At 44.1% G+C, this 27,640-nt stretch overlaps 1 protein-coding gene across 2 annotated transcripts; it reads right to left on the reverse strand.

Annotated features, from left to right (window-relative positions):
* Window positions 1–4,671: 4,671 nt before the first annotated feature.
* Window positions 4,672–16,860, reverse strand: LOC144479249 (acidic mammalian chitinase-like). 2 transcript variants are annotated; one of them, XM_078197920.1, is made up of 12 exons: window positions 16,836–16,860; window positions 13,090–13,119; window positions 12,802–13,003; window positions 11,562–11,618; window positions 10,680–10,845; window positions 9,920–10,044; window positions 9,098–9,224; window positions 8,824–9,006; window positions 7,936–8,052; window positions 6,238–6,376; window positions 4,905–4,961; window positions 4,672–4,847 (listed from the first exon to the last, which is right to left on the reverse strand). In XM_078197920.1, exons 1-12 carry the CDS (start codon window positions 16,858–16,860, stop codon window positions 4,672–4,674), a joined length of 1,404 nt encoding a protein of 467 aa, XP_078054046.1. The 2 variants fall into 2 exon arrangements, with proteins under 2 accessions (XP_078054046.1, XP_078054044.1); XM_078197918.1 differs by having other exon boundaries at window positions 4,881–4,961.
* Between the last annotated feature and the right edge of the window lie 10,780 nt (window positions 16,861–27,640).

Below are 27,640 nucleotides of genomic sequence, written 5' to 3' on the forward strand. Positions count from 1 at the left end.
CTGCCCCAATGCCCAGTGGGCAGTGCCAAAGTGCCCCTTGGGTATAGGCACTTTGCCCCTTGGGCAATGCTAGGTGTACAGGCTGGCACTGCCAGGGTGCCCATGCCCAGGGAGCCCGATAATCACTTAAAAAGAGATATAAATTGATATTAAAATGACTTACCTGGTGTTCCCACTATGAGGAGAGATTGGATAAGTTGGAATTCTTTTCCTTGGACCAAAGAAGGTTGAGGGATGTCTTGATTGAGGTGTACAAAATTAATAGGAAAAGAGATCGAGTGGACAAGATAAAATTATTCCCCTTGGTGCAGAATTCTAGAGCCAGGGGACTTAGATTCAAGATAAGTGACAATTGGTTAAGAGGGGACATGAGGAAGAACATTTTTACACAGAGGATGATGGGTGTCTGGAATTGACTGCCTGAGTTGGTGGTGGAGGCAGAGACCCTAAATTATTTTTAAAAGTACCTGAATCTGCAACTTAGGTGCCACAAGCTGCAGGTCAATGGACTGGGTGCTGGAAGGTGGGATTAGAAAGGGCAGCTGGGTGTCCTCGAGCTGCTATGGACAAGATAGGCCAGATGGCCTCCTTCTGTGTTATAACTTTCTAATAGTTCTATGTTTCTAGTTCGAATTGTTATGTTGGAAATTAATTCATACACGTGAATTCCTTTCAACTGATAGTGATTTTTTTAAAAATTATTTCACGGGGTTTGAATATCGCTGGTTACATCAGCATTTATTGTTCATCCCTTGAGAAGTTGTGGTGGACTGCCTTCTGAACCACTATCATCCATGTGATGTAGGTACACCCACAGTGCTGCGAGGAAGGCGAATTTCTGGGTTTTGACCGGCAATAGTGAAGGAATGGTAATGCAGTACCAGTTCAAGATGGTGTGAAAATTCTCAGTGATAGTGTCCCCACGCATCTGCTGCCCTTGTCCTTCTAGGTGGTAGAGGTGCAGCTTTAGAAGGTGCTGTCTGTGGAGCTATGATGAGTTATGGCAGTACATCTTTCAGATGGTACTGGAGGGAGCTGATGTTTAAGACGGTGGATGGGTTACCAATCAAACGGGCTGCTATACCCTTGATGGTGTCAGGTTCTTGAGTGCTGTTGGAGCTGTATTGATCTGGAGAAGTGGAATGTTACACACTCCTGCCTGTGCCTTGTAGATGGTGGACAGGCTCTGGGAAGTCAGTAAATGAGTTACTCTCCACAGAACTCTCAACCTCTAATCTTCTCTTGAAGCTGCAGCATTTATCTGGCTGGTCCGTTCAATTTCTGGTCAATAGCAGCCCCCAGGATATTGACAGACAGGGATTCAGCAATGACTATCTTGTTGAATGTCAAGAGCAGATAGTTAGATCCTCTCTTATTGGAGATGGTCATTGTAGCACTTGCATGGCATGAGTGTTACTTACCATTTATCAACACAAGCCCGAATGTTGTTCAGTTCTTTTTGCATATCGACCTGAACTACTTCAGTATCTGAAGAGTCATAAATGGTACTGAACATTGTGCAAAATTTAACACACCCACTTCTGTCTGACCTCATGATGGGGGCTGCAATTGACCAGAAACTAAACAGGACCAGCCATATAAATCCTCAAGAGGTGAGAGGCTGAGAGTTCAGTGTAGAGTAAGTCATTTACTGACTCCCCAGAGCTTGTCCACTATCTACAAGGCACAAGGCAGGAGTGTGTACCGTTCCACTTGTCCACATCAATACAGCTTCAACAACACTCAAAAACACAGCACCATCAAGTGAGGAAGCAGGTGACGATGGTTTGACACAGGATGTGCATGCAACTATCTCCCGGGACTGAAGACTGAAATGATTGACCTCTGACCTCCAAAAATCACCTTCCTTTGTCTTGGTATGACTCCCATCATTAAAGAGCAACCCCTCACCACAACCACACCCTCCGCCACCGACCCCCCCCCCCCCACCCCACCCCAACAACCCCACCACTCCATTCCCATTAACTCCAGGTTTGCTAAGGCTCTTTGATGCCACCCTCGATCAAATACTGCCTTGATATCATTCTACTCTTCACTTTAGCTCTTTTGCCTATGTTTAGACCAAGGGTGCAATGTAGTTACGAACTGAGTGTCCCTGGCGGAACCCATACTGGGCATCTGTCACCATGTTATTGCTCAGTGAGAGTTGCTTGATTCCATTGTCAATGATTCGTCCAACCATTTGCTGATGACCAAAAGTAGTAAGGGATTAAGACCTCAATCCCTCATGCTTTATGTTTTTATAATATGAATATAGCAGCCCAAATATCTTTACATGGATAAATCTATGCGTTTTTGCGACCCCAGAACTTCAGAGGCCACTTTGCAGTTTCATAAATCTCATACCCGGAGATGCACTAAGGCAAAAATTCATCTGTTTCCATAGTTAGTAATTCCCAGAACAGGTCACTAGTCACTACTGAGGTGACACGGTGCTCCGGTTTCCTCCCACAGTCCAAAAGATGTGTAGGTTAGGTCCATTGGCCATGCTAAATTCTCCTTCAGTGTAACCAACAGGCAACTCGGGGATTTTAACAGTAACTTCATTGCAGTGTTAATGTAAGGCTACTTGTGACACTAATATATGAACTTGAAAAACTTTAATCTGTCACCAGGGGCTTACAGCTTTAGTGGCGCTACTCCTCATCAAGTGTGGCTGAGCAGGAGCCTCCCCTGCTCTTCCCGCCAGCCATTGACACATTGGACGGATTTGCAGGTTGACTCACTCAATCTGTCTGAGCATGATATGAGTGCTCCTCCCTTGGGCAGGGAATGGCCAAGTTGGATTTATCCTGTCTTTTGTGGGACAAATTGCCTTGGCAATTTTACACATGTTGTCAGAACCCCAGAATCTTTGCAGCATCACTTCACTCATAAAAAAGACAAGTAAATGGTTTTCTTTATGAATCAATGATTTTATTATGCTGTTTGAACTGCAATTTGCATCTTCAGTTGAGGCAAATTAGATGTGGTACATTAATGGTCTTCATCCACAAAGTAGCGTCACTTCAGTAATTAAACTGAAAACCAGTTACAGCTTCACTGGTGCCCAACGAAAATTGATGGCAGGCTGGAAAAATAAAGAGTATTTTAGTGTTCTGTTCTTCAACAATAATGTTTCAATATCACATCAGCAGCATTCAAAACTTGATATGTTGGGTCCAATTTTTGATTACACTTATTTTCTTCTTTCCTTGCCATTTCTTTTCTCCATGGATAAGAGTGGCTGTGGAGAGTCAATGATCAGCCAGTTTACCTGGCCAGGGTGAAACCATGATCAGGTCGGGGATGGGGCTTGCCCATTGCACTTGGAGTGTTCTGATGCCCGCAATCATGGTTTGCCTAAGCTAGGGTAGAGTAAAGGATCAGGGTGGCCAATGAGGCAAAATCGGGGCTTTACCTGATGCAATTTTTCAAAACCATCTCTGCCGTTTGGCTAACATGAAAATGTTAGATCAAGCCCGGGAGGGGGTGCAATGTCTTGTTTTGTCAGCTTGAATTTGGTTTGTCCCTCATTTGGTGACCACGATTGGACGGAATTTGAATTGGCTTTTTTGATTAGAAATTAAGTACCAAAAGGTACCAATAAAAAAAAACACATCTTCACTCAACAGAACTAACCAAGACCACATGGAAAGACTTCCACAATTCCATAACCTGAGGTATATTTTCTAATCTTCCCACCAGTACAAGGTCCTATGACCTTGGGAGTGGAAGATCCCACGTCTGGAACACATATGTAAAAGCAGCTTGTGTTCGCATAATACCCAGTAGTAATCATCTTGTGTGAAAATGCCATTGCAGATAGTTGTGGTGCTCAAGCATAGTAAGAAGTCTCACAACACTAGGTTAAAGTCCACCAGGTTTATTTGGACTCACCTGATGAAGGAGCAGTGCTCCGAAAGCTTGTGGCTTGTGCTACCAAATAAACCTTTGGACTTTAACCTGGTGATGTGAGACATCTTACTGTGCTTACCCAGTCCAACGCCAGCATCTCCACATCATGGCTCAAGCATTTGCCATGGAGACTGCAGAGGGTAAAGACAACAACTAATCAAAGGTAGTTAAGGTTAACAACAGAAACTGCTCATGGCCAGTGACATCCACATGCCAAGAACAAATAAAAACAACACAAATGCGAGACCAGTCTGATGCACCTTCAATCGAGCAAAGACTAGTTTGTATGCAAGAACAAATAGGCTTTTATTAGCAAAAAACTTGGAGCACACCCATGCCGATGAACTGATCCAGACTGAGGCAGGGGAATGGGGAGCAGTCGCCTTTATACCTGGACTGGGGGGGAGGAGTCTTGGGTAGGGCCGGCAGGGATGTGTCCAGGCATGTCACATATACAGGAATAAGCTAACAGTGGTTTACCACACAGTCATCTATTCCTACCCACCAAAACTCAGAAAGTGAACCTACATTCATTTGACATGCACATTGTCGGGATTTGTTGGAATTGTACACCTCGTCAACTGTGTTTTATTAAATTTTACCCATCGATCTTGTACTTCCAATTAACTCCTTTATGCCTTCAATTGAAGGCCACACTGGCATTTTACACCACCTCAACATTATTGTTTTCCACGGAATGCCTACTTTGAATTGTTCTTTAGGTTCTAAGCAAGCTTACCTTCTGCTTTCTCATTATGCCCAGTTGCAGCATTGGCAGGAGGTGTCAAAGACCAATCCAGAAGCGCAACTCTCCTGGTAGGTCCTTCCATTGACACATTCGTAAAACTTGTTCTTGTCTTTGGGATCAGCATAGGTACCACTGGTTTTGCCGGCGCAGAACCCACTTCCGCCACTGCTGCCGCCACCACCTCCACCACCACCACCGCTGCTGCTGCCGCCACCACCTCCACCGCCACCACCACCACTAGGGGCACGAGTAGGAGGAACAGCTGGTGCCAGTGTTGTTTTAGATGGAGCACAAGCTAAAAGGAAATAAAATTCACAAATTCATTTTGTGCCTTACAATTGGCATCAAACGAAGATAAACACTGAAAAGTCAAGGGCTGTTGGCTGCATTGAAAAACTTCAGATAGAACATTGGTCGTCATGGTAACAGGAACAAACGACTTGGAAATTCAGGAGCCATGGAGGAAATATTATGACACAGTCAATTATATCTGGAGTCTATCTTTGGAAATCCAAATTTTGAAGTGTAATTTAATTATCCTTTTACTTTAAGTCAAGTTACACAAAATGAGTGGAAGATGTTGTTGAGCTCCCTCCAATCAAAAAAAATTGATAAATTTGGATCACAATATGTTGTGACTTTAGATGACACAATATTTCAGAGCATATAATTACTTTTTAGTTGCCCATGCATGCAGCATGCAACAACAAGTACGGATTCATGACTTTACCTCGAAATATATATACATGTTTCAGTATTGTAACATAGAGCTCATTCTGTTTCAGGAGTTTTATTCTCATAAGCATTTAGCAATATTCCCGTAGTCTGATTTTTGTGACTCTACCAATTTTAAAGTTTATTTATAGTGTCACAAATAGGCTTACATTAACACTGTAATAAAGTTACTGAGAGTCATAGAATCCCTACAGTACAGAAGGAGACCATTCGGTCCATTGAGTCTCTACCGACCACAATCCCGCACAGGCCCTATTTCCATAACCCCACACATTTACCCTGCTAATTCCCCTGACACCAGCGTCAATTTAGCATGGCCAATCAACCTAACCCACGTATCTTTGGACTGTGAGAGGAAACCGGAGCACCTGAAGGAAACCCACGCAGAGAAGGGGAGAAAGTGCAAGCTCCACACAGACAGTGATTCGAGGCCGCAATTGAACCTGGATCCCTGGCGCTGTGAGGCAGCAGTGCAAACCACTGTGCCACCATGCTACCCTAGCATGAAAATCCCCGAGGTGTAACACTCCGGCGCCTGTTTGGGAGAATATAGCATGGCCAATGCACCTAACCAGTACATCTTTTAGATTGTGGGAGGAAACTAGAACACCCAGAGGAAACCCATGCACACAAAGGGAGAACATGCAGACTCTACACAGACAGTGACCCAAGCTGGGAATGGAAGCCGGGTCCCTTCCGGATTCAATGTTGAAATTGAAACACATTTAGGTACTCCAAATAATTGCAGAGTTGGTTTCGTTATGAATTGCTGTCCGTGCTGATTTTGCAGTAGCAACAAGTAATAAGCTCCAAGTATGAAGAATCCTGATATTTACCTGCAGAAATTCCAAGCCCAGAGCGCAGAGTGTTAATGAGGGGGTATGGTCCTTGGTCGCAGAAAGCACCAGAGAAATCATCCAGAGCAAGATCCCACACCATTGCTCCTCCAAAGCTGTTCTTTTTCATCCATGCAACCTGGAATACATTGTTCACAAATTAATTTCATAAATCCTTGTTTGCGAGCAATTCTTTTCCCCAAACATAATTTGAGATTCACAAGGCACCACAGCTGAATACAAAATGAGTCTTCCAAAATTCTGGAAATGCCCAAAAATCCTCTGAATACATCTTCGCGAATATTGTTTCAGTCGACGTTTGTTATAGACCAAGAGACATGGAAATATTTACCGTAATAAGTTTAAAATTGATCAGCCAATTATCATTGCTATTGCTGTATTAGCATCTCTGAACTGAGTCATTTTACAAAATGGTTCTGTCAGTGACTGTATCTTAGCTACAAGGAGGTGAGTTGACAGATATATGAGCTTCTTCTACCCCCATATAGCCTCACTGCAGGATCCCACCAAGGTGTCCTCCCTCTGTATTGCTGTGACATTCTTCCTAACCAGTAAAGCAACATCCCCACCCCTTTTGTCACCTTCTCTATCTTGCCTGAAGCATCTAAATCTTGGAATGCTAAGCTGCCAGTTCAGCCTTCTTTCATCCAAGTCTCCTTAACTGCCACAACATCATAGTTCCATGTAGTAATCCAAGCTTTAATTTCATCCGCCTTACCTGTCATACTCATTGCATTAAAGCAAACACACCTCAGATCATCTGTCCTGTCCTGTTTTGTTCTCGATATGTTTTATTTCTCTTCGCGTTATGGGACCCATTCACTGAGGTCACCACAGGCTCTGTACTCTGTACTTTGGTCCTTCTTGATTTTTGTCTTTGGTTTCTCTGCCTTCCACTTTTCTCCTTACTGCCTTTTGTTTCAGTCCCTGCTTTACTTCCCTCTCACTTCCTGCATCGGTTCCTTGCTCCTGCCACATTAGTTTAAACCCTCCCCAACAGCTCTGGCAAACACTCCCTCTAGGATATTGGTTCCAGTCCTGCCCACGTGTAGATCATCCGATTTGTACTGGTCCCATCTACCCCTGAATTAGTTCCAATGTCCCACGAATTTGAATCCCTCCCTCTTGCACCATCCCTCCGGCTACGTATTCATCTTAGCCATCCTGACACTCCTACTCTGATGAGCGTGTGGCATTGGTAGCATTCCTGAGATTACTACCTTTGAGGTCCTACTTTTTAGTTTAACACCAAACTCCCTAAATTCAGCTTGTAGGACCTCATTCTGTTTTTCACCTAAATCACTGATATTTTGTCTATTTTAAATTAAAAGCCACTCAATTATCTAACTCAGAAGACATGAATGAACTCTTTTTGTATCGCCGTCTCATTGAAAGTTTTGTGTGTGATCATTAGCAGGAATGAATGAGTCATCTCATTGGAGGTCTTGTGTTATATTTTTCCTTGGTCTCATCACCTAAGTTGAGGCTCAGGATACAAGATCAATGCTTGGTACTTTCTTTTACAGAAGTCACGCTCCAACCATTCTATGTGTAATGGTGTAATGTCCCAGTCATTCAGCTGACTGATATTGTGATTCTAATGCTTATAGTTGCATATTCAAACATATATTGCATCAAAGCAACAGATAAAAAAGGACATCAGTTTCTCAAAGATACCTTATCTTGAAAGCTCTTCACGTTGTCATATCCAATCCATTCCGCTCTTGTATAAGCATATGGCACCATCTGTGGAGCATTCCATTCCACGGTGGCACTCTTGACCAATGTGCAGATCTATGAGAAGAATGACGCACTCCAAATGTTAGTGATCACAGATGATCAATGGTTTGCAACATTCTCAATATACATTGACAACCTTTCTCACATTACTTTTCTTTACTGGTTTTATTCAGCATCATTTTCTCTCAATTACGATCCTCAAATTGTAGGTACCCTTGCTTTTTTACAAAAATTAGTAAAAAACAAATGCTGAACAATATTATTTTTCATTAACAATGAATGATTCCTCACACCGCATGCTCCCAATACGAGGCACCATGGGAGCCAAAGAAACATTTGGGTTTTACTCATTTAAGACGAGGCAACAACATGGGGTTCTTTACCCTCCAACAGTTGGTAAATAGTGCAAAAGGTTGGTACATAAAGTGCTAAGGATTGAGATCATCTTTGCACAAAAAACCCTGGCATTTTTTGTTGGGAAGGAGGTTGAGGTTGTAAAAGGTTACATCCTCTATTTTACCTCCTTGTGCATTTTCCAAGAATGACAACAATGGCCAGACTAAGACAGTCAGACACCTTCCGATGACGGAGGGTGTGACATTATCTGTTGATCAGTGTACGATGAAGCTCATCTCAGCTCCTGTTCCTTTGGTACCTAAGCTGAGCGATGCCACATGTTGTGATACTGGCAGGGACAGCAGTATCTACCAGATGTGATCACGGTAAAATCTGAGTGTTTTTGGAGGGTAAAATTCACTACTCGGGTAATTATTATTTTTAAACATAAGATCTTATGGAATGAAGAAGGTCTATTTGTATCAATACCTCATAATAGGCCAAGAAGCCAGCCTGTCTGGTGAACTGTCCAGCTGGTCCAGCACCTGATGCTGGGGCTCCAACTCCATGGGCGGATGTTCTCAGTCTGAAGGTGTGGCCATATGTAGCGAATCCAACGTTCAGTTTCTCTGCAGGAGCTCCCTTCTTTACCCAGTATTTCATTGCAAAGTCCTACAGAATAAAAAATACATGAAAGTATCTGCTTGGTTGAAAATATTGGAAATATTAAATGTAACTGGATTCTATTTTCATCAACACTTACCACATTAAACTCAAGATTGATGGTGCTCTTTGAATTTGGGAGAGCATAAAGTGGGCTGTTTTCTCCAGTGGCGTGACTCCAGGGTCCAAAGAAATCATATGTCATCACATTGAAAAAGTCCACGGTTCTGTGTGAGGAGAGATCTGAGTTACACTGACATCCAGGAGTCTTAGCCCACAATGTGTCTCCAAGTCCTCAAGTGGGGGTTGAACCCACAATCGTCTGATTCAGAGCCAAATGCTACCACTGAGCCACTGCTTAGACCATTGCATGTTTCTATAGTGTACTAAAATATTTGAGACCTTTTTTATTTCAAACTCCAATCTTACTCATGCTGTAAAATGGAGTGGTGATCTAATCGAAATGTCCTGGGCACAAGTCTATCTACTCGATTTTCAAGAATGCGGCCACCGCTTATCTGATCCAAACCAGAGCCTTGTTTGAATTCCTAAATGCGTTTCTACACCCATTGTCAAACCCAGATAGGATCATTTCAAACCAATAGGTGGAACCATTGTCCCACAGGCTCAACCACATGACTTCATCTTACAATGCCCACAGTGCTTGAATGCTCCACAGTGATCATCAATTCTATCCTCACCAGATGATCAGATCCATCCACTGTAAGCGGGGGGTTGCAGGACAGCAAGCAGGAATGAGAACAGCATTACCAAATGATCTTAATATCTTGAACATTGCCTCAGCTAGTTTAAGCCAACTCAACACCAACTGGAGATTGAACCGAGGACTGTCCAGGTCTCTGCGACTCAGCTGCTAGCTGATTAAACGTGCTAAACCTATGGGACTAACAGGGATACTCACTGTCCAAGCTGAGGAACCTCATAGCCAGGATCAATGTTATTCTTCCCACCAGCAACTGCAAGTGACAGCAGCAGTCTTGGTTTTCCGGTGCTTTTCCCCTCAGCTTCAAAGGCTGCCATCAGTTCCTGGAAATTGAAAATGAATAAAGTTTGATTTGGTGCAAATAATAAAGACTTTCAGATGCACAGCAAAGCATTTTCTGGCTTCATAAAATGTATGCGTGACCAAGTATCAGACAATAGTCTGCCCATCCAAGGAAGTCAGAGGAAGGACCAGGTTCAAGAGGAGCTCTGAAGAGTCATATGGAATCAAAACATTAACTCTCTGTGTCTTTCTCCACAGATGCTGCCAGAACCGCTGAGATTTTCCAGCATTTTCTCGCATTTTTATTAAATGGAGTCTAAATGGATCACTGTTATTGCACACTCGTCGGAACAGACGTCTTTTAACACCATGATTAATGAGGTTGCTATCAGACTATTTTACTCTGCAAATTCATAAGTTTCATGTTTGAAAATTCCGCTTCTATGTTTCACAATTTGTGCACACCTGTTTCTATAATAATTGGTTAGTTTGCATATCAGCACTGATCTCATTGAATGACCAAATAGCCTGTAACAGCTTAATGGCCCATGCCTGTCCCGATGTTCCTTGCCCTTGGTGAGGACCTTAAGAGGGAATTTAAATTTATAAACAGCATTGAAAGGTGCTTTATTTTAGCTAGTCGACTAAGCATCCTGTTAAATACATTTGTGCCTACCTGTGCCAGCACGGTGTAGAGATGTTTGTCTTGTGGGGGACTTCCTCTTGAGCCAGGATATTCCCAGTCAACATCCAAACCATCAAACTCATAACCGCGCAGGAAGCTAATCACAGACTTAATGAAAACCTGGCGGGTTCCTGATGAGGAAACCATGGCGCTGAATCTAGAGGAGAGTAGAATGTTAAACAGGTCAGAAGTGATGTAATTAGCTCTCAGTGATTGCCAACTGAACTTTTCAGGGATCCATACCTTTTACAATTTCAAAATATGGCAGCAAACTAATTATAATTAACAAAAATATAGTTGTGAAATGTTGCATTTTTGCTGCTCTCAATAATCATTTCAATCAATCTTTTTGAAAATGGTGCAGAATATTTTTTCAGACAGAAAATATCAATATTGCTTGTATTGTATTTACAGAGAGTTCAGCATAGCCATACTACACTCATTATCTGATAATCTATATATTTATCTAAAACTACATGGCTATCGTTTCCAAAACGATCTCTTTGACCCCCCATGTCTGTGGTGAACCATAGTTGGTTACCACTATGAGTACTGAACCATGGATGGTCAGCACTATGGGTACTTGTAGAGATGTTACTGTTGTCACTGTTGGGGTTAGGGTTGGGCTGTTCTACCTGTTGATATTGTTCTGTGGTACACTCCAGTTGGCTCCGCCTACCTGGAGGAGTATAAAGGTCACTGCACTGCCTGGTGACCCTTTAGTCTGGGATTGTATTGTATATAGTATGCTCCATTATTGTTAGTAATAAAAGCCTTTATTTCCCGGGTACGATCCAGCCTCCCGAGTGATTTAATCGCGCATCAATGTCTTATGAACAATAGGAACAGAAGCATTTTTCACCCAATACTTACTTCTGAGTTCCAAAGTTCCAGCCTCCGACGGACAGGAGAGTCTTAAGGTCTTTATTTCTGTTGAAAAAAATGAACAAATTATTCTTTCAGAATAAGGAACATTTAGTAACACAACAACACCACTGAAAATCATTATTGCCCTACTCTTTTTACTACTTTCTCCTTTTGGTGCTCATTTTTAATTGAATAGAAATACCTCAGTGCAGAACAAATATTTTACAACATGATGGGCCACACGAAGAGGATAAGGTTCATTAAGGGATGTCCCACAAACAATAAAACAACCTCTTTATTTCATTCTGGCAAGACAGCATTTATTGCGCATCCCTAATTGCACTTGCCAAGATGGTGGTGAGCCACCTTCTTGAACCATTAGATTCAATCTAGTGCAGTTGCACCCAAGGTGCTACTTGGAAGGAAATTGCAGAATTTTGGCAATGAAGGGACAATGATATGGGCCATATTTCCCAGCCCCGACATAGCAGCACCCACTACGAGGGATGCAGTGTGTCAACGAAATGTCCATGGACCTTCAATGGAACCAGAAGAATGCAGCAGTGGGTGGGACTGGAAAAGCCCAGCCAAAGTTTTAAATCAGGGTGTTCTGCAGCGTGGAGGTGAATTAAAAGGGTTGATGTTCCCACCACACATCTGCTATCCTTGTCCATCTTGGTGGTAGAGGTCCTGTCATTGTGAGATGCAGTCAAAGGAACCTTGGTGAATTGCTGCTGTACATCCTGCTGCATCTATATATTAATGGTGGATGAGTGAATGTTTAAGTTGTTGAATTGGTGGACTGCTTCATCCTGGACAGTGTTAATCTTGGGGATTGCTGGAACCACACATATGCAGGCCAGTGGAAAGTATTCCAGCAGACTCCTAACTTTTGCCTGATAGTGGACAGGTTTTGGGGGAACAGAAGGTGAGTTACTCAGTATTCCCAGTCTCTGACATGCACTGGCATATGTCTGTTCAGTTCCTGGTCAGGCGACCCCCAAAATGTTGATGCGGGTGGGGGAAGGAGGGGGGGGGGTGCAGTTGGACATTGGGTTAAGCTGCCAATGCGACACAAATCAACTTAACCTAACTTCACCTGTATATCAACTATCTGACTGGGTCAGTCATGTTATATTTACATATAAGTGAGCATAATTTTTCAATATGCAGCAAATTATGCTATGGACCTCAATCTATATTTAGCATCGCAGGTACATTCTCAAGATTTATAGAATAATTATACTTGTTTTTAAGGCTGTTGAATTGGTGGTAGAGTTTCACATCATCCCATTCATAGGTCGAGATTTGGTTGCTCCTCATCCCAGCGAAAGCGTAGATCAGATGTGTGCACAAACAGGGATCCACATTCTCTGGCTTGTACTTCCCTTGTCCTGGTCTGTACTGGGACCAGTTTGTAAAGTAACAAACCAGTCTGTAGGCAGAGGCTGAGAGTGAGGAGAAAGGAAAATCAGCACTGAGCCTCTAATCATTACACAAAATTCAAAATAACTCAAAAAGCACAAAGACTCACCCAGTTCCAGGCACACCAACAAGACCACCGCTGTAACAAAGAATATAGGAGAAGTGTTAAAAATGTGATCAAAATATGCTGAAATTAAGTGTTCACAACAATGCTATTATATGAGTGAATAGGAACCATTAAGAATCAATCCTTGGTCAAACTCCTTTCCTCATCTATTTGCTGCCCTTTGGTGAGATCATCGACAGACATGGGGTCAGGATCTACATTGATAACACCTGGCTCTACCACATCCCCACTTTCCCCTCCTCTGCCTCTGTACTATCAGATTATTTGCCCAACAATCAGTCTGGGATGAACAATAATGTTCCAGCTAATTATTGTTAGACTGAATTTATCACCTACAGCCCTTATCCCAACTTTACCACTACTCCTTCCTATTTACTGTCTCAGGCTGAATCAGATTGCTCACCAGCTCATGCCCTATTCAGTGCCCAGTTGAGATTCGAAATCCATCACAAACACAGCCTATTTTCCACCTCTGCAACATAGTCCAGCTTTTCTCCTATTTTAGTCCGTCTTCAAAAGCTTCATCAACACCCCTGTCATCTCCAAGCTCAGTGGGGTAGGGATTAGACTGGTCCATCCTGGAATTAGACCTTGGGTAATTTTAGATCTTCTGGCTGAGCAGCATAACAGCAGCAATTGCATTAAAATCCTCCTCCAAAACTCGAGAGGCAGATCAATTTTCAATCATTTAAAAAAATTCTGCTGCCATCAGACTTTTGAATGGACCTATCTGGTATTAAGTCGATCTTTCTTTCCACCCGAGCCATGACTGTAACACTACATTCTGCACTCTCTCCTTTCCTTCTCTATGTGCAAACAAACAAAGAACAATACAGCACAGGAACAGGCCCTTCAGCCCTCCAAGCCCGCGCCACTCCCCGGTCCAAACTAGACCATTCTTTTGTATCCCTCCATTCCCACTCCATTCATGTGGCTATCTAGTTAAGTCTTAAACGTTCCCAGTGTGTCCGCCTCCACCACCTTGCCCGGCAGCGCATTCCAGGCCCCCACCACCCTCTGTGTAAAATACGTCCTTCTGATATCCGTGTTAAACCTCCCCCCCCTCACCTTGAACCTATGACCCCTCGTGAACGTCACCACCGACCTGGGAAAAAGCTTCCCACCATTCACCCTATCTATGCCTTCCATAATTTTATACACCTCTGTTAGGTCACCCCTCATCCTCCGTCTTTCCAGTGAGAACAACCCCAGTTTACCCAATCTCTCCTCATAACTAAGCCCTTCCATACCAGGCAACATCCTGGTAAACCTCCTCTGCACTCTCTCTAAAGCCTCCACCTCCTTCTGGTAGTGTGGCGACCAGAACTGGGTGCAGTATTCCGAATGCGGCCGAACCAACGTTCTATACAACTGCAACATCAGACCCCAAATTTTATACTCTATGCCCCGTCCTATAAAGGCAAGCATGCCATATGCCTTATCCACTACCTTCTCCACCTGTGACGTCACCTTCAAGGATCTGTGGACTTGCACACCCAGGTCCCTCTGCGTATCTACACCCTTTATGGTTCTGCCATTTATCGTATAGCTCCCCCCTACGTTAGTTCTACCAAAATGCATTTATCTGGATTGAACTCCATCTGCCATTTCTTTGCCCAAATTTCCAGCCTATCTATATCCTTCTGTAGCCTCTGACAATGTTCCTCACTATCTGCAAGTCCAGCCATTTTCGTGTCGTCCGCAAACTTACTGATCACCCCAGTTACACCTCCTTCCAGATCGTTTATATAAATCACAAACAGCAGAGGTCCCAATACAGAGCCCTGCGGAACACCACTAGTCACAGGCCTCCAGCCGGAAAAAGACCCTTCCACTACCACCCTCTGTCTTCTGTGACCAAGCCAGTTCTCCACCCATCTAGCCACCTCCCCCTTTATCCCATGAGATCCAACCTTTTGCACCAACCTACCATGAGGGACTTTGTCAAACGCTTTACTAAAGTCCATATAGATGACATCCACGGCCCTTCCCTCGTCAACCATTCTAGTCACTTCTTCAAAAACTCCACCAGGTTAGTGAGGCATGACCCCCCTCTCACAAAACCATGCTGACTATCGTTAATGAGTTTATTCCTTTCTAAATGTGCATACATCCTATCTCTAAGAATCCTCTCCAACAACTTCCCGACCACGGACGTCAAGCTCACCGGCCTATAATTTCCCGGGTTATCCTTCCTACCTTTCTTAAATAACGGGACCGCATTGGCTATCCTCCAATCCTCTGGGACCTCACCTGTGTCCCGTGACGAGACAAAGATTTGCGTCAGAGGCCCAGCGATTTCATCTCTCGTCTCCCTGAGCAGCCTGGGATAGATTCCATCAGGCCCTGGGGATTTGTCAGTCTTTATATTCCCTAAAAAACCTAACACTTCCTCCCTTGTAATGGAGATTTTCTCTAACGGGTCAACACTCCCCTCCGAGACACTCCCAGTCAATACATCCCTCTCCTTTGTGAATACCGACGCAAAGTATTCATTTAGGATCTCCCCTACTTCTTTGGGCTCTAAGCATAATTCCCCACTTTTGAGCCTGAGAGGTCCGATTTTTTCCCTGACAATCCTTTTGTTCCTAACGTATGAATAAAATGCCTTGGGATTCTCCTTAATCCTGTCTGCCAAGGACATTTCGTGACCCCTTTTTGCCCTTCTAATTCCTCGTTTGAGTTCTTTCCTACTTTCTTTGTATTCCTCCAGAGCTCCCTCCGTTTTTAGCTGCCTGGACCGAATGTACGTCATTCTTTTCTTTTTGACCAATCCCTCAATTTCCCTGGTTATCCACAGCTCTTGAATCCTACCCTTCCTATCCTTCTTTTTTACAGGCACATGCCTATCCTGCAACCCTAACAACTGTTCCTTAAAAGACTCCCACATGCCAGATGTGGATTTACCCTCAAACAGCCTCTCCCAATCAGACTGTCAGGGAACGAAAGAATAAGTCATAACACCATTATCCATGTATACGTTCTTGATACTATTTTGTTACTGATGGAAATATTTCAGTTAATTGAAATCTTCTGACTGCACCCTTGCAAAGGAGTTCTTCTGGGGCAAATCATATTGCAGTTTCCAATATGGTTGCGTGGCATTCCATTGCCAATCCTAAACAGGTTAATGCTATTGCTAAAAGTGCCAGGCCAAATAATTTGTTGCTCTCACACAATATTATCTATCTCTATATACCTTCATCACCTTCACCATTAGTTAAAAATGGAAATGGGCAAACCTGGAACTATGTCTATTCGCCATCATACTTGTACTTTAATGTTTGCATTACAGCACAGGCATTCAGATGCATGTTACTGTCAAAGTGCATTTAATGGAGGAACAGCATCTGGATGATCCATTAGGTCATTTGCAATGCTGCTGAGTTTGATCTGTAACTTGATTTTGTGTCTCTGTGCCCTGTTTGAGAGCAGATTTCCACTCCATCTGACGAAGGAGCAGCGCTCCGAAAGCTAATGGCATTTGCTACCAAATAAACTTGTTGGACTTTAACCTGGTGTTGTTAAAACTCTTACTGAGTTTGATTAAAACAGGGAGCAGCTTGCAATTTGAAGGGTACAATTCCATGAATGTTCAAACATCTTATGAGCTGCTGTTTAAGTTACTTAAAGTAGTGCTGTATTTTAACCTTATCCAGTAGCTTCAACCCACCCAATAAAAGTTTTATAACAATATCAAAGGTAATGAAATGGTAAAATAGGCTTACCTATTCCAAGTAGAAACTTTGCCATCTTGGAGCTGGTGTGTTGTGGGCATCGACTCTCTCTTTTATACACTGAGTTTATCATTAGTAGTAAATAATTCTGTACGTCATTAGCTTTATCACTGGATAAGTTCAGTCATAATGGAGAAATAGTCATCCTTATCTTATCTTTATAACTTTGTCTTCACCTTCTCGTGAATAATAATGTATTTCATCAACAATGTCATCTGAATTGTTGACCTTCATTGTAACGTCATTGTAACAGTCGGCATTGGGGCACAGTGGTTAGCACTGCTACCTTACAGTGCCAGGGCCCCCGGGTTCAATTCCTGGCTTGGGACACTGTCTGTGCAGAGTCTGCACGTTCTCGCTGTGTCTGCGGGGTTTCCTCCGGGTGCTCCGGTTTCCTCCCAAAGTCTGATAGACGTGCTGGTTAGGTGCATTAGCCATGCTAAATTCTCCCTCAGTCGACCCGAAAAGGTGCCGGAGTGTGGCGACTTGGGGATTTTCACAGTACCTTCATTGCACTGTTAATGTAAGCCTACTTGTGACAATAATAAATAAACTTTAAAAAAACTTGTCATGTACTACTGCGTGGCATGGTGGCACAGTGGTTAGCACTGCTGTCTCACAGTGCCAGGCACCCGGGTTCAATTCCGGCCTTTCAGTGACTGTCTGTGTGGGGTTTGTACGTTCTCCACGTGTCTGCGTGGGTTTCCTCTGAGAGCTCTGCTTTCCTCCCACACTCCAAAGATGTGCAGATTAGGTTGATTGGCCATGCTAAATTGCCCCTTAGTGTCAGGTAGATTAGCAGGATAAATACCTGAGGTTACCGGGATAGGGGCTGGGTGGGATTGTTGTCAGTGTGGGCTCGATGGGTCAAATGACCTCCTTCTGCACTGTAGGATTCTATGATTCTAAACAGGCCTGTAAATAGGTGGGGTGGTTTGAGGGGCCCATGTTCTTTTAATATGGAATCAGTAAGAATAGGAATTCTCAATGCTTGAGGTCCAGGTAGGTATTGCTCTCCCATTGGTTGGTATGATGTTGAGCTGTGAGAGTTCAGTTCAGTGTGCGTGCACTGCTGAGCAGTTCAAAAATCAAAACCTGATCATGCAGAACTCTACAGAGGATAAATTATTTCCATCTTTCAATGTTCCTGACATGAACCTCTGTCACGAGCACAAGCATTTTAACCAATGTTACTATCAACCAGAAAGCTATCAATTGGGGAGAGACAGTGGCTTGGTAATGATGTCACTGGAGCAATAATGCCGTGGCCCAAGCTAATGCTCTGGGACATGAATTCCAACCACACCACAGTCACTGGTCAATTTAAATCCAATCAATAAATCCAGAATGTAATGAAAGCTTCAGTATTTTACTTGACCTGGATTATGTTTGACTCCAGAGCCACCGTGAAGTAGTTGGCCCTTAATTGCCCTCAAATACAGTTGAGTGAAGGACAATTTGGATGGGCAACAAATGCTAGCCTTACGAGTGACTCCCACACTCTATCATAGAATCAATTAAAAATATATTTCCTTTGATGTTTGGGATACAGCAGGACTTATGTTGTCTGGAGATTGGTTGCTGTGCAACTTAATTTTAAGGCCTGCATATCCTGGAAATTACTATTATGAATTATCAGAATTCCAATGAAGGTCTGCAGAACTTTATGTAAAGTTAAATATAGGTAAATGTGTCAATTCGATCACGCTGGTTTCTAGCTCTTTGTGTGCCTGGAACACCTAGATAACAAAGACACCTATGTTAGAATCCTATTTATTGACTACAGCTCAGCCTTCAACACATTATTCCAGTGAAACTCATTTCCAAACTCCATGGTCTGGGGCTCGACTACTCCTTCTGCAACTGAATCCTGAACTTCCTAATCCCCAGACTGCAATCAGTAAGGATAGGCGACAACACCTCATCCTCAACAGCGGTGCCCCACAAGGCTGGGTCCTCAGCCCCCTATTATGTTCCTTATACACCTATGACTATGTGGCCAAATTCACCTCCAACTTGATTTTCAAGTTTGCTGATGACACCACCAGAGTGGGTCGGATCTCAAACAATGACGAGACAGGGTACAGGAATGAGATGAAGAATCTGATGAACTGGTGCGACGACAATAATCTCTCCCTCAATGTCAACAAAACGGAAGGAGAAACGCATCAACTTCAGCGTAGTAACGAACATGCCCCTATCTACATCAATGGGGACAAAGTAGAAATGGTTGAGAGCTTCAAGTTTTTAGGTGTCCAAATCACCAACAACTTATCCTGGTCCCCCCATGCCGACATTATAGTTAAGAAAGCCCACCAATGCCTCTACTTTCTCAGAAGACTAAGGAAATTTGGCATGTCAGCTATGGCTCGCACCAACGTTTACAGATGCACCATAGAAAGCATTCTTTCTGGTTGTATCACAGCTTGGTATGGCTCCTGTTCTGCCGGCAAGAAACTACAAAAGATCGTGAATGCAGCCCAGTCCGTCACGCAAACCAGCCTCCCATCCATTGACTCTGTCTACACTTACCGCTGCCTCGGAAAATCAGCCAGCCTAACTAAGGACCTCACGCACCCTGGTCATGCTCTCTTCCACCTTCTTCCGTCGGGACAAAGATACAAAATCTGAGGTCACGTATCACCCGACTCAAGAACAGCTTCTTTCCAGCTGCCATCAGGCTTTTGAATGGACCTACCTCGCACTAGCTTGATCTTTGTCTACACCCTAGCTATGACCATAACACTACATTCTGCACTGTCTCCTTTCCTTCTCTATGAACGGATGCTTTGTCTATATAGCATGTAAGAAACAACACTTTTCATTGTATACTAACAAATGTGACAATAATAAATCAAATAAAGCAATCCAATTAATCACATTTCATCAATTTTCACCAAGCAGTTTAAATATTTTCCCTTCAAATATTTATCCAATTCTCTTGGAATGTTTTTATTGAAGATGCATGCTGTACACTTTCAGGCAGTATATTCCACATCACAACAACTCACTGTACTAAATGTTTCCTCATGGCAAACAATCAACTTAAATTGCTGTTCTCTGGTAACAGTGGTGGGGCCCTCTGATAGGTCCCCAGGTCAGTTCAAGGATCAGTAACCAACTCTTCTTGAGACAGCGAGAAGTGTCCCAGGGATAGGAATAAGTTCGATCAGGTAAGTTAAAAGAAGCGAGCAGAGAAATGGGCTCCAAATTTAAAAAAGAGCTGTAGTTAGCAGACTGACTCCAGGTTGTGCACCACTAAGGCAGGCGTACATCTTTGGAGCAACGGTGCTCTGCTCATCACAGTGAAAGAACTGAAATTTCTTTTTTTTAATTCATTCATGGGACAAGGGCGTTGCTGGCGGGCCAGCATTTGTTGCCCATCCCTAGTTGCCTTTGAGAAGGTGGTGGTGAGCTGCCTTCTTGAATCGCTGCAGTCCATGTTCTGTCAGTTGACCCACAATGCCTTTCGGGAGGGAATTCCAGGATTTTGACCCAGTGACTGCGGAGGAACAGCGATATATTTCCAAGTCAGGGTGAGTGGCTTGGAGAGAAACTTGCAGGTGGTGGTCTTCCCATTTATCTGCTGCCCTTGTCCTTCTAGATGGAAGTGGTCATGGGTTTGGAAGGTGCTGTCCAAGAATCTTTGGTGAATTGCTGCAGTGCATCTTGTAGATAGTACACACTGCTGCTACTGAGCATCGGTAGTGGAGGGATTGAATGTTTGTAGATGTGGGACCAATTAAGCGGGCTTCTTTGTCCTGGATAGTGTCTAGCTTCTTGAGTGTTGTTGGAGCTGCACCCATCCAGGCAAGTGGGGAGTATTCCATCACACTCCTGACTTGTGTCTTGTAGATGGTGGATAGGCTTTGGGGAGTCAGGAGATGAGTTACTTGCCACATTATTCCTAGCCTCTGACCTGCTCTTGTAGCCACTGTGTTTGTGTGGTGAGTCCAGTTGAGTTTCTAGTCAATGGTAACCCCAAGGATGTTGACAGTGGGGGATTCAGTGGTGATGCTTGTGAGCGAGTGTTTGAGTATATTCAGGAATCCAGGTTAAAGAGATCTCAGAAGGTGAGAATTCCTCTGAGGTGGGCGATTGTTAAAGCTGTCTGAGTAGGAGCAACCTTTGGAGAGAATTCCAAAGGGAGATCTTAGCTGATGTATCTGGAAATACCTTGTGAGACAGAGTTTTAAAAATATTATTTCACTTGGTGAGAATGACAACTTAGGTGGATTCTTGAGAAATCCATTGTGTCGTCTTGATTGTATCTGTCATTTACTCTGTAGTGTGCTGTTCGACCACAGTTCACAGTTTATAATTATCCTGAATGTTAGAGTATAAGACATGAATTGTAATTTGTTTTATCTTTTTGACATTGTATTGTAAATTTTGTTTTTGTTTGCTCAAATCCCATGAAATATTTTTATTCCAAATGCAGGTGTCTTTAATCTCAACCATTATCTACTTCAAACAAAATGTTATTGGTCCTTAACTGGAACTGGGCCACGTCCCAGGATATGGCTAAGGACCGTAACACCTTCTGCCTTTCAGTTGCTTCACGGTCACATTGTCCCTTCTTTCCTTTGAGTACGTGCTTGCCTGAAGTAAGATCATTGTTTGGTGACCATGTATTTCATACATTCTCCACTGAGAGACCAGGATTAGAAGCTATATGCAGGTTGCCTACTGAGAATAGAAGTGGATGGCTCACATGTGCAAATCAGGATGATAAGATTTTAAAAATCTGAATGAAGATTTATAGGGTTTGATTTGATTTGATTTGATTTATTATTGTCACCTGTATAAACATACAGTGAAAAGTACTGTTTCTTGCGCGTTATACAGACAAAGCATACCATTCATAGAGAAGGAAATGAGAGAGTGCAGAATGTAGTGTTACAGTCATAGCTAGGGTATAGAGAAAGATCAACTTAATGCAAGGTAAGTCCATCAAAAGTCTGACAGCAGCAGGGAAGAAGCTGTTCTTGAGTCGGTTGGTATATGACCTCAGACTTTGTATCTTTTTCCCAACATAAGAAGGTGGAAGAGAAAATGTCCAGGGTGCGTGGGGTCCTTAATTATGCTGGCTGCTTTGCCGAGGCAGCGGGAAGTGTAGACAGAGTCAATGGATGGGAGGCTGGTTTGCGTGATGGATTGGGCTACATTCACGACCTTTTGTTGTTCCTTGTCGTCTTGGGCAGAGCAGGAACTATACCAAGCTGTGATACAATCAGAAAGAATGCTTTCTATGGTGCATCTGTAAAAGTTGATGAGAGTCGTGGCTGACATGCCAAATTTCCTTAGTCTTCTGAGAAAGTAGAGGCGTTGGTGGGCTTTCTTAACTATAGTGTCAGCATGGGGGTACCAGGACAAGTTGTTGGTGATCTGGACACCTAAAAACTTGAAGCTCTCGACCCTTACAACTCCATCTCCATTGATGTAGACAGGGGCACGTTCTCCTTTACGCTTCCTGAAGTTGATGACAATCTCCTTCGTTTTATTGACATTGAGGGAGAGATTATTGTTGCTGCACCAGTTCACCAGATTCTCTACCTTATTCCTGTACTCTGTCTCGTCATTGTTTGAGGTCCGACCCACTATGGTGGTGTCATCAGCAAACTTGAAAATTGAATTGGAGGGGAATTTGGCGACATAGTCATCAGTGTATTAGGAGTATAGTAGAGGGCCGAGAACACAGCCTTGTGGGGCACCGGTGTTGAGGATGATCATGGAGGAGGTGTCGTTGCGTATTCTTACTGATTGTGGTCTGTGAATTAGGAAGCTCAGGATCCAGTTGCAGAGGAAGGTGCCGAGGCCCAGGCCACAGAGTTTGGAGATGAGTTTTGTGGGAATAGTGGTGTTGAAGGCTGAGCTGTAGTCAATAAATAGGAGTCTGCCATATGTGTCCTTGTTATCTAGGTGTTCCAGGATTGAGTGCAGGGCCAGGGAGATGGCGTCTGCTGTGGACCTGTTGCAGCGGCAGGCAAACTGTAGTGGATCCAGGTAGTTTGGGAGGCCGGAATTGATTTGTGCCATGATCAACTTTTCAAAGTTCTTCATAATGATGGATGTCAGAGCCACTGGCCGATAGTCAGTAAGGCACGCTGCTTGGTTTTTCTTAGGTACCGGGCTGATGGTCGTCTTCTTGAAGCAGATAGGGACCTCAGATTGTTGTAAAGAGAGGTTGAAGATGTCTGCGAATACTCCCGCCAGCTGATTCGCACAGGATCTAAGTGCTCGTCCGGGTACCCCCCCCAGCCCCCAACTCCTCTGACCCAGAGAGCTGCGACCTCCTGCAGGCTCCAAGCACTCCCTCCACTGCCCCCTTCTACAAATGTCTCACACTCCTAAAAATAAACTCTCACAGCCTCACAATCACTAACACTGCTCTTTTAAATCCACTTGCAGGTCTAGAGATCCTCCAACCTCTGAAGGAAGACCCTGACTGGCAGTGATCCAGTGGACCCCAATACACGGACTCATCCGTGACTGTGACCCCAGGGACATCATCCACTTACCAGCCTTCGACCTGTCCACGCCAGAGCGTGAATCTGGAAATCCAATGACTGGCGAAGCCAAAACGCCACCTGACAGCGACCCAGAACGCCCAACCGCGCAGACCGATCTACCGACGCAGGAGCCACAAGCAAGGCAACAAATCCTCCATCCGCACACTGACCAGAGCAAGAACCTCATAAGACACAACTATACCCTTAACACCGCAAACCACTCTCACCGACTCCCAGGCTCGAAAAGAAGCAGACACTCCAGGAAGCGTGGAAAACATGCAGGCCTGCAGGTGAGAGTAAAACAGAAAACAGTGCGGTCCCCCCCCCCCCCCCACCCCCCCTCTCCACCCACCCAGCTTACTGCTTGCAAATGTCCAATCCCTGGAAAACAAGCTGGATGAACTTAGAGCTAGACTCACTTTCCAAAGAGAATTGAGGGATTGCTGTGTACTCTGTTTCACAGAGATGTGGCTCACTCCTGCTTCACCGGACAGTGCCCTACAACCAGAGGGCTTCTCAATCCATCGAATGGACCACACAGCGGCCTCAGGCAAAGCTAGGGGAGATGGGGTCTGCTTCCTAATCAACACTTCGTGGTGCTTAGACGTAGCAACACTGGCAATTTTCTACTCCCCAGAACTAGAATACCTGAAGCTAAAATGCCACCCCGACTACTTTCCGCGGGAGTTCACCTCCGTTATCCTGATGGCAGTTTTTATCCCACCCCATGCGGACGTGAAGATCACGCTGGACAAAATATACACCACTACGAATAGCCTTGAGACAAAACATCCTGAGGCCTTGTTCATCGTGGCCGGGGACTTCAATCAGGCCAAGCTCAAAGTGTACTACCAAGTTACCACCAACACATCTCCTGTTCCACCAGAGGCCCAAACATCCTAGACCACTACTACACAAATATCAAACATGCCTACCGCTCTATTGCCCACTCACACTTTGGCAAATCAGACCACAAGGCTGTGCTCCTGCTCCTGGCTTACAGGCAAAAACTGAAGCGGGAGAATCCATCAAAGAAAGTCGTGTAATGTTGGTCTGAGGAATTGGTTGACCTCCTATGAGGCTGCTTGGAGTTTGTGGACTGGTCAGTATTTAAAAACTCTGCGACCAGCCTGAACGAGTACGCCACTACAGTAACTGACTTCATTAGTAAGTGTGTAGAAGACTGTGTGCCAAAGAAGCAAATCCATGTGTTCCGCAACCAGAAACCATGGATGAACAGGGATACAGTAAGAAGTCTCACAACACCAGGTTAAAGTCCAACAGGTTTATTTGGTAGCAAATACCATAAGCTTTCAGAGCTTTAGGGATTCGCATTCTAATCAGTATTCTGTAACTTGATGTTGTGTCTCTGTGCAGTTTGAGAGCACATTTCCACTCCATCTGACGAAGGAGCAGTGCTCCGAAAGCTTATGGTATTTGCTACCAAATAAACCTGTTGGACTTTAACCTGGTGTTGTGAGACTTCTTACTGTGTTCACCCCAGTCCAATGCCGGCATCTCCACATCATGAACAGGGATACCCACTGCTTGCTGAAGTCCAGATCTGAGGCGTTCAAGTCAGGCGACACTGACCTATACAAGAAAGCCAGATACGATCTAAGGGGATCCATCAAAGATTCCAAAGGACAGTACCGGACCAAGCTAGAGTCCCAGGCTAGCCACACCAACCCCCGCCTACTATGGCAAGGTCTGCAAGACATAACAGGCTACAAGATGAAGGCATGTAAAATCGCCGGCTCCAATGCACCCCTCCCTGATGAGTTCAATGCATTCTACACCCATTTTGAGCAAGAGGTCAGCGAGAGCATGCTCTCCACCCTGGAAGCCCTGGATGGACCTTAACCTGGGGTCAGCATTGCAGATGTCAGAGCAGCTTTCTCGAAGGTCAACCCACAGAAAGCGACTGGCCCGGATGGGGTAACCTAACGAGCACTCGGATCCTGTGCGGATCAGCTGGCGGGGGTATTCGCAGACATCTTCAACCTCTCTTTCCAACAATCCGAGGTCCCGATCTGCTTCATTTATTTCACTTTCACTTATTTGCTTCACTTATTCATTTATCTGCAATAAACCCCCCAATTACAAGTCATATCTGATTCTAGAGACTTAACCATATGGCAAGGTTAGAAATGATGAATTCATAATATTTATCAACCATCAAAAGGGTAACAAGTCAGAAAGAAGAAAAGCAAAGTCAATTAACTGCAAGTAGAAGTGATTAATAATAGGAGGAGAAAGGTTAACTTTAACAACTGAACAGATTTCGCACGGGCCCTGCTCAGACCAGGACAGGAAGGGATGACTCCGATAAACATCTAAAACAGCTCTCAACACTTATCTGTAAACCCCTCTCTTTCTCCTCCTCACTACCCACGTCTTTCTCTCTCTCTCTCTCTCTCCTACTTCTATCTGTCCTTTACTTTTTTTCTCTCTCCTATCTCTGTCTGCCCTTTATTATTTTTCCTTCCTCTCTCTCTCCTACCTCTGTCTGTCCTTTATTATTTTTACTTCCTCTCTCTCTCTCAGCTTTGATCTTGAGGTAGGCTGACTATTGACCACCACACTGCCCTTGATCAGTTAACATAGCTATCTGTCATTCAAGGTTGTGGCCCCTTAAGCAAGGATCTATGAAGTCCTCCTAGTGAAGGCTAACAATTCATGTTACCTCTTTTTATTCAGTGACATGCAAAATTTCTTATTCGCACAGCAGTTTAAGAGACTGTATTAATAATTAAATTTTAATAATATTTTCATAATTATAAAAGTTATAAACTTTTGTGTTCCAAATTACATTTTCAGCCTTTCTAGCATATCAATAGTGAATTATTTATTCTTTATTGTCTCACAGTTAAGGCTGTCTACCTAACTAATCTGGCTGCTTTCCAATATTACTGCTGTAGTTTGCATTAAAATGGCTTCCATCAATTTTGGCAGAAAATGCATAAGAGCATATTAATTCAAACTACAAAATGATAGTCACACAAAAACTAGTGATTTTGAAACTACCAACAGGATCTCAACACTGACTATCATTTCATTCAGAATGGATCTGCACCTATGTGGAATATGATCCTGTCGGGATTCTATGATTCTCTCAGTTACATCATCAACACTTCTGTCCCTGTTAAAATCACAATTACTAATTGATGATAAAAGCACCTATGTGACTGTCTACAATATCAAAGTAGCATGAAGCCAATTTCTCCACTCAGAGTCATTCATCATATCACAGCTATGGGGGCGACCTTACCAAAATTAGACAACGTGTTGGTTCCGGTGAGAAATACTGAATGAATCCTGCTGAAGACTCAGGTGTAATTTCTGACCAAAAATTGAGCCTGATTAACCAAAGTTTTATGGCCACGGGAATCACACTGTGTTCACGACAGCCTCCCCTTGATTTGCCCACCCAACTCCATATAAATGGCTCCCCAGCACTCGCCAGCACTTGCTCCACAGCAAGTGCAGGGGATGGCAGCCAGGCAGCCCGCACTGCATCTCTCAGAGGGAGCCTTGACCGGTCTGCGGGATGGCGTGTGACAGAGGTGGGATGCACTCTACATCCAGTCCAGAAGATATCCTTCCTCCAAGGTTCCCACCCCCAGCCTGCGATGCAGTGGCAGCCCTGGTGAGTGCTGCAGCAGAGAACGGGGCAGCATTGCCGTATGATGATGAACAATCTTCTTCACTCAGCGAGGGTAAGTGACCCCCACGCAGTCTTATTCTGGACCCCGTCAAACACCCCTCACAGCTCCACCTTCATCTCTCACCCAGCCACTTAGGCTTTTACCAATACCTGTAAGGAGGCCCTCCTCCCCCTTCCCCAATCACCATGTTCCCCCCACTACTCGCTGCCATTCCCCTCACACTCCAGCTTCCCTTCACCTGTGTGAATTTCTGCTCTCCCTCACACCACCCCCCTCTGACACTACAGCTGCATCCCTATATAGCTTCCTCTGTACTCCAGCAGGATGAATAGTGAGTGTTGAGCCTCCATTGTCTTATGGCATCTGACCGTACATTCTCCATCCCACCACCAAAGAACATAACTCTCGACCTGGCATAGCACTAAAGTGCATCAGAGAGAATGCAGACAACAAGATCTCTATCCTGATGGGGCAGCTCAAAGATGGTGCCAGTCATGATATTGAGCAGGGCGAGTGGTGTCTCTAGGGGTTCTCCACAGTGTGAGCTGTGTACTGCTAAAGCTTGACCTGAAATATGCGTCCATATGCTTGGGGCTTTGTATTCCAAAGAGTAAAC

This window comes from Mustelus asterias, chromosome 25 (assembly GCF_964213995.1).
Source record: "Mustelus asterias chromosome 25, sMusAst1.hap1.1, whole genome shotgun sequence".
Taxonomy (NCBI): domain Eukaryota; kingdom Metazoa; phylum Chordata; class Chondrichthyes; order Carcharhiniformes; family Triakidae; genus Mustelus; species Mustelus asterias.

What these genes read in the sequence shown, in the direction of transcription:
- LOC144479249 (XM_078197918.1), bottom strand. Translation starts at nt 16,860, where the DNA reads ATGGCAAAGTTTCTACTTGGAATAG. An exon ending in TGGAACTTTGGAACTCAGAA is followed by an intron (nt 10,846 to 11,561) that starts GTAAGTATTGGG and finishes ACTCTCCTCTAG; the next exon opens with ATTCAGCGCCATGGTTTCCT. An exon ending in TGAAGAGCTTTCAAGATAAG is followed by an intron (nt 6,377 to 7,935) that starts GTATCTTTGAGA and finishes AATGTATTCCAG; the next exon opens with GTTGCATGGATGAAAAAGAA.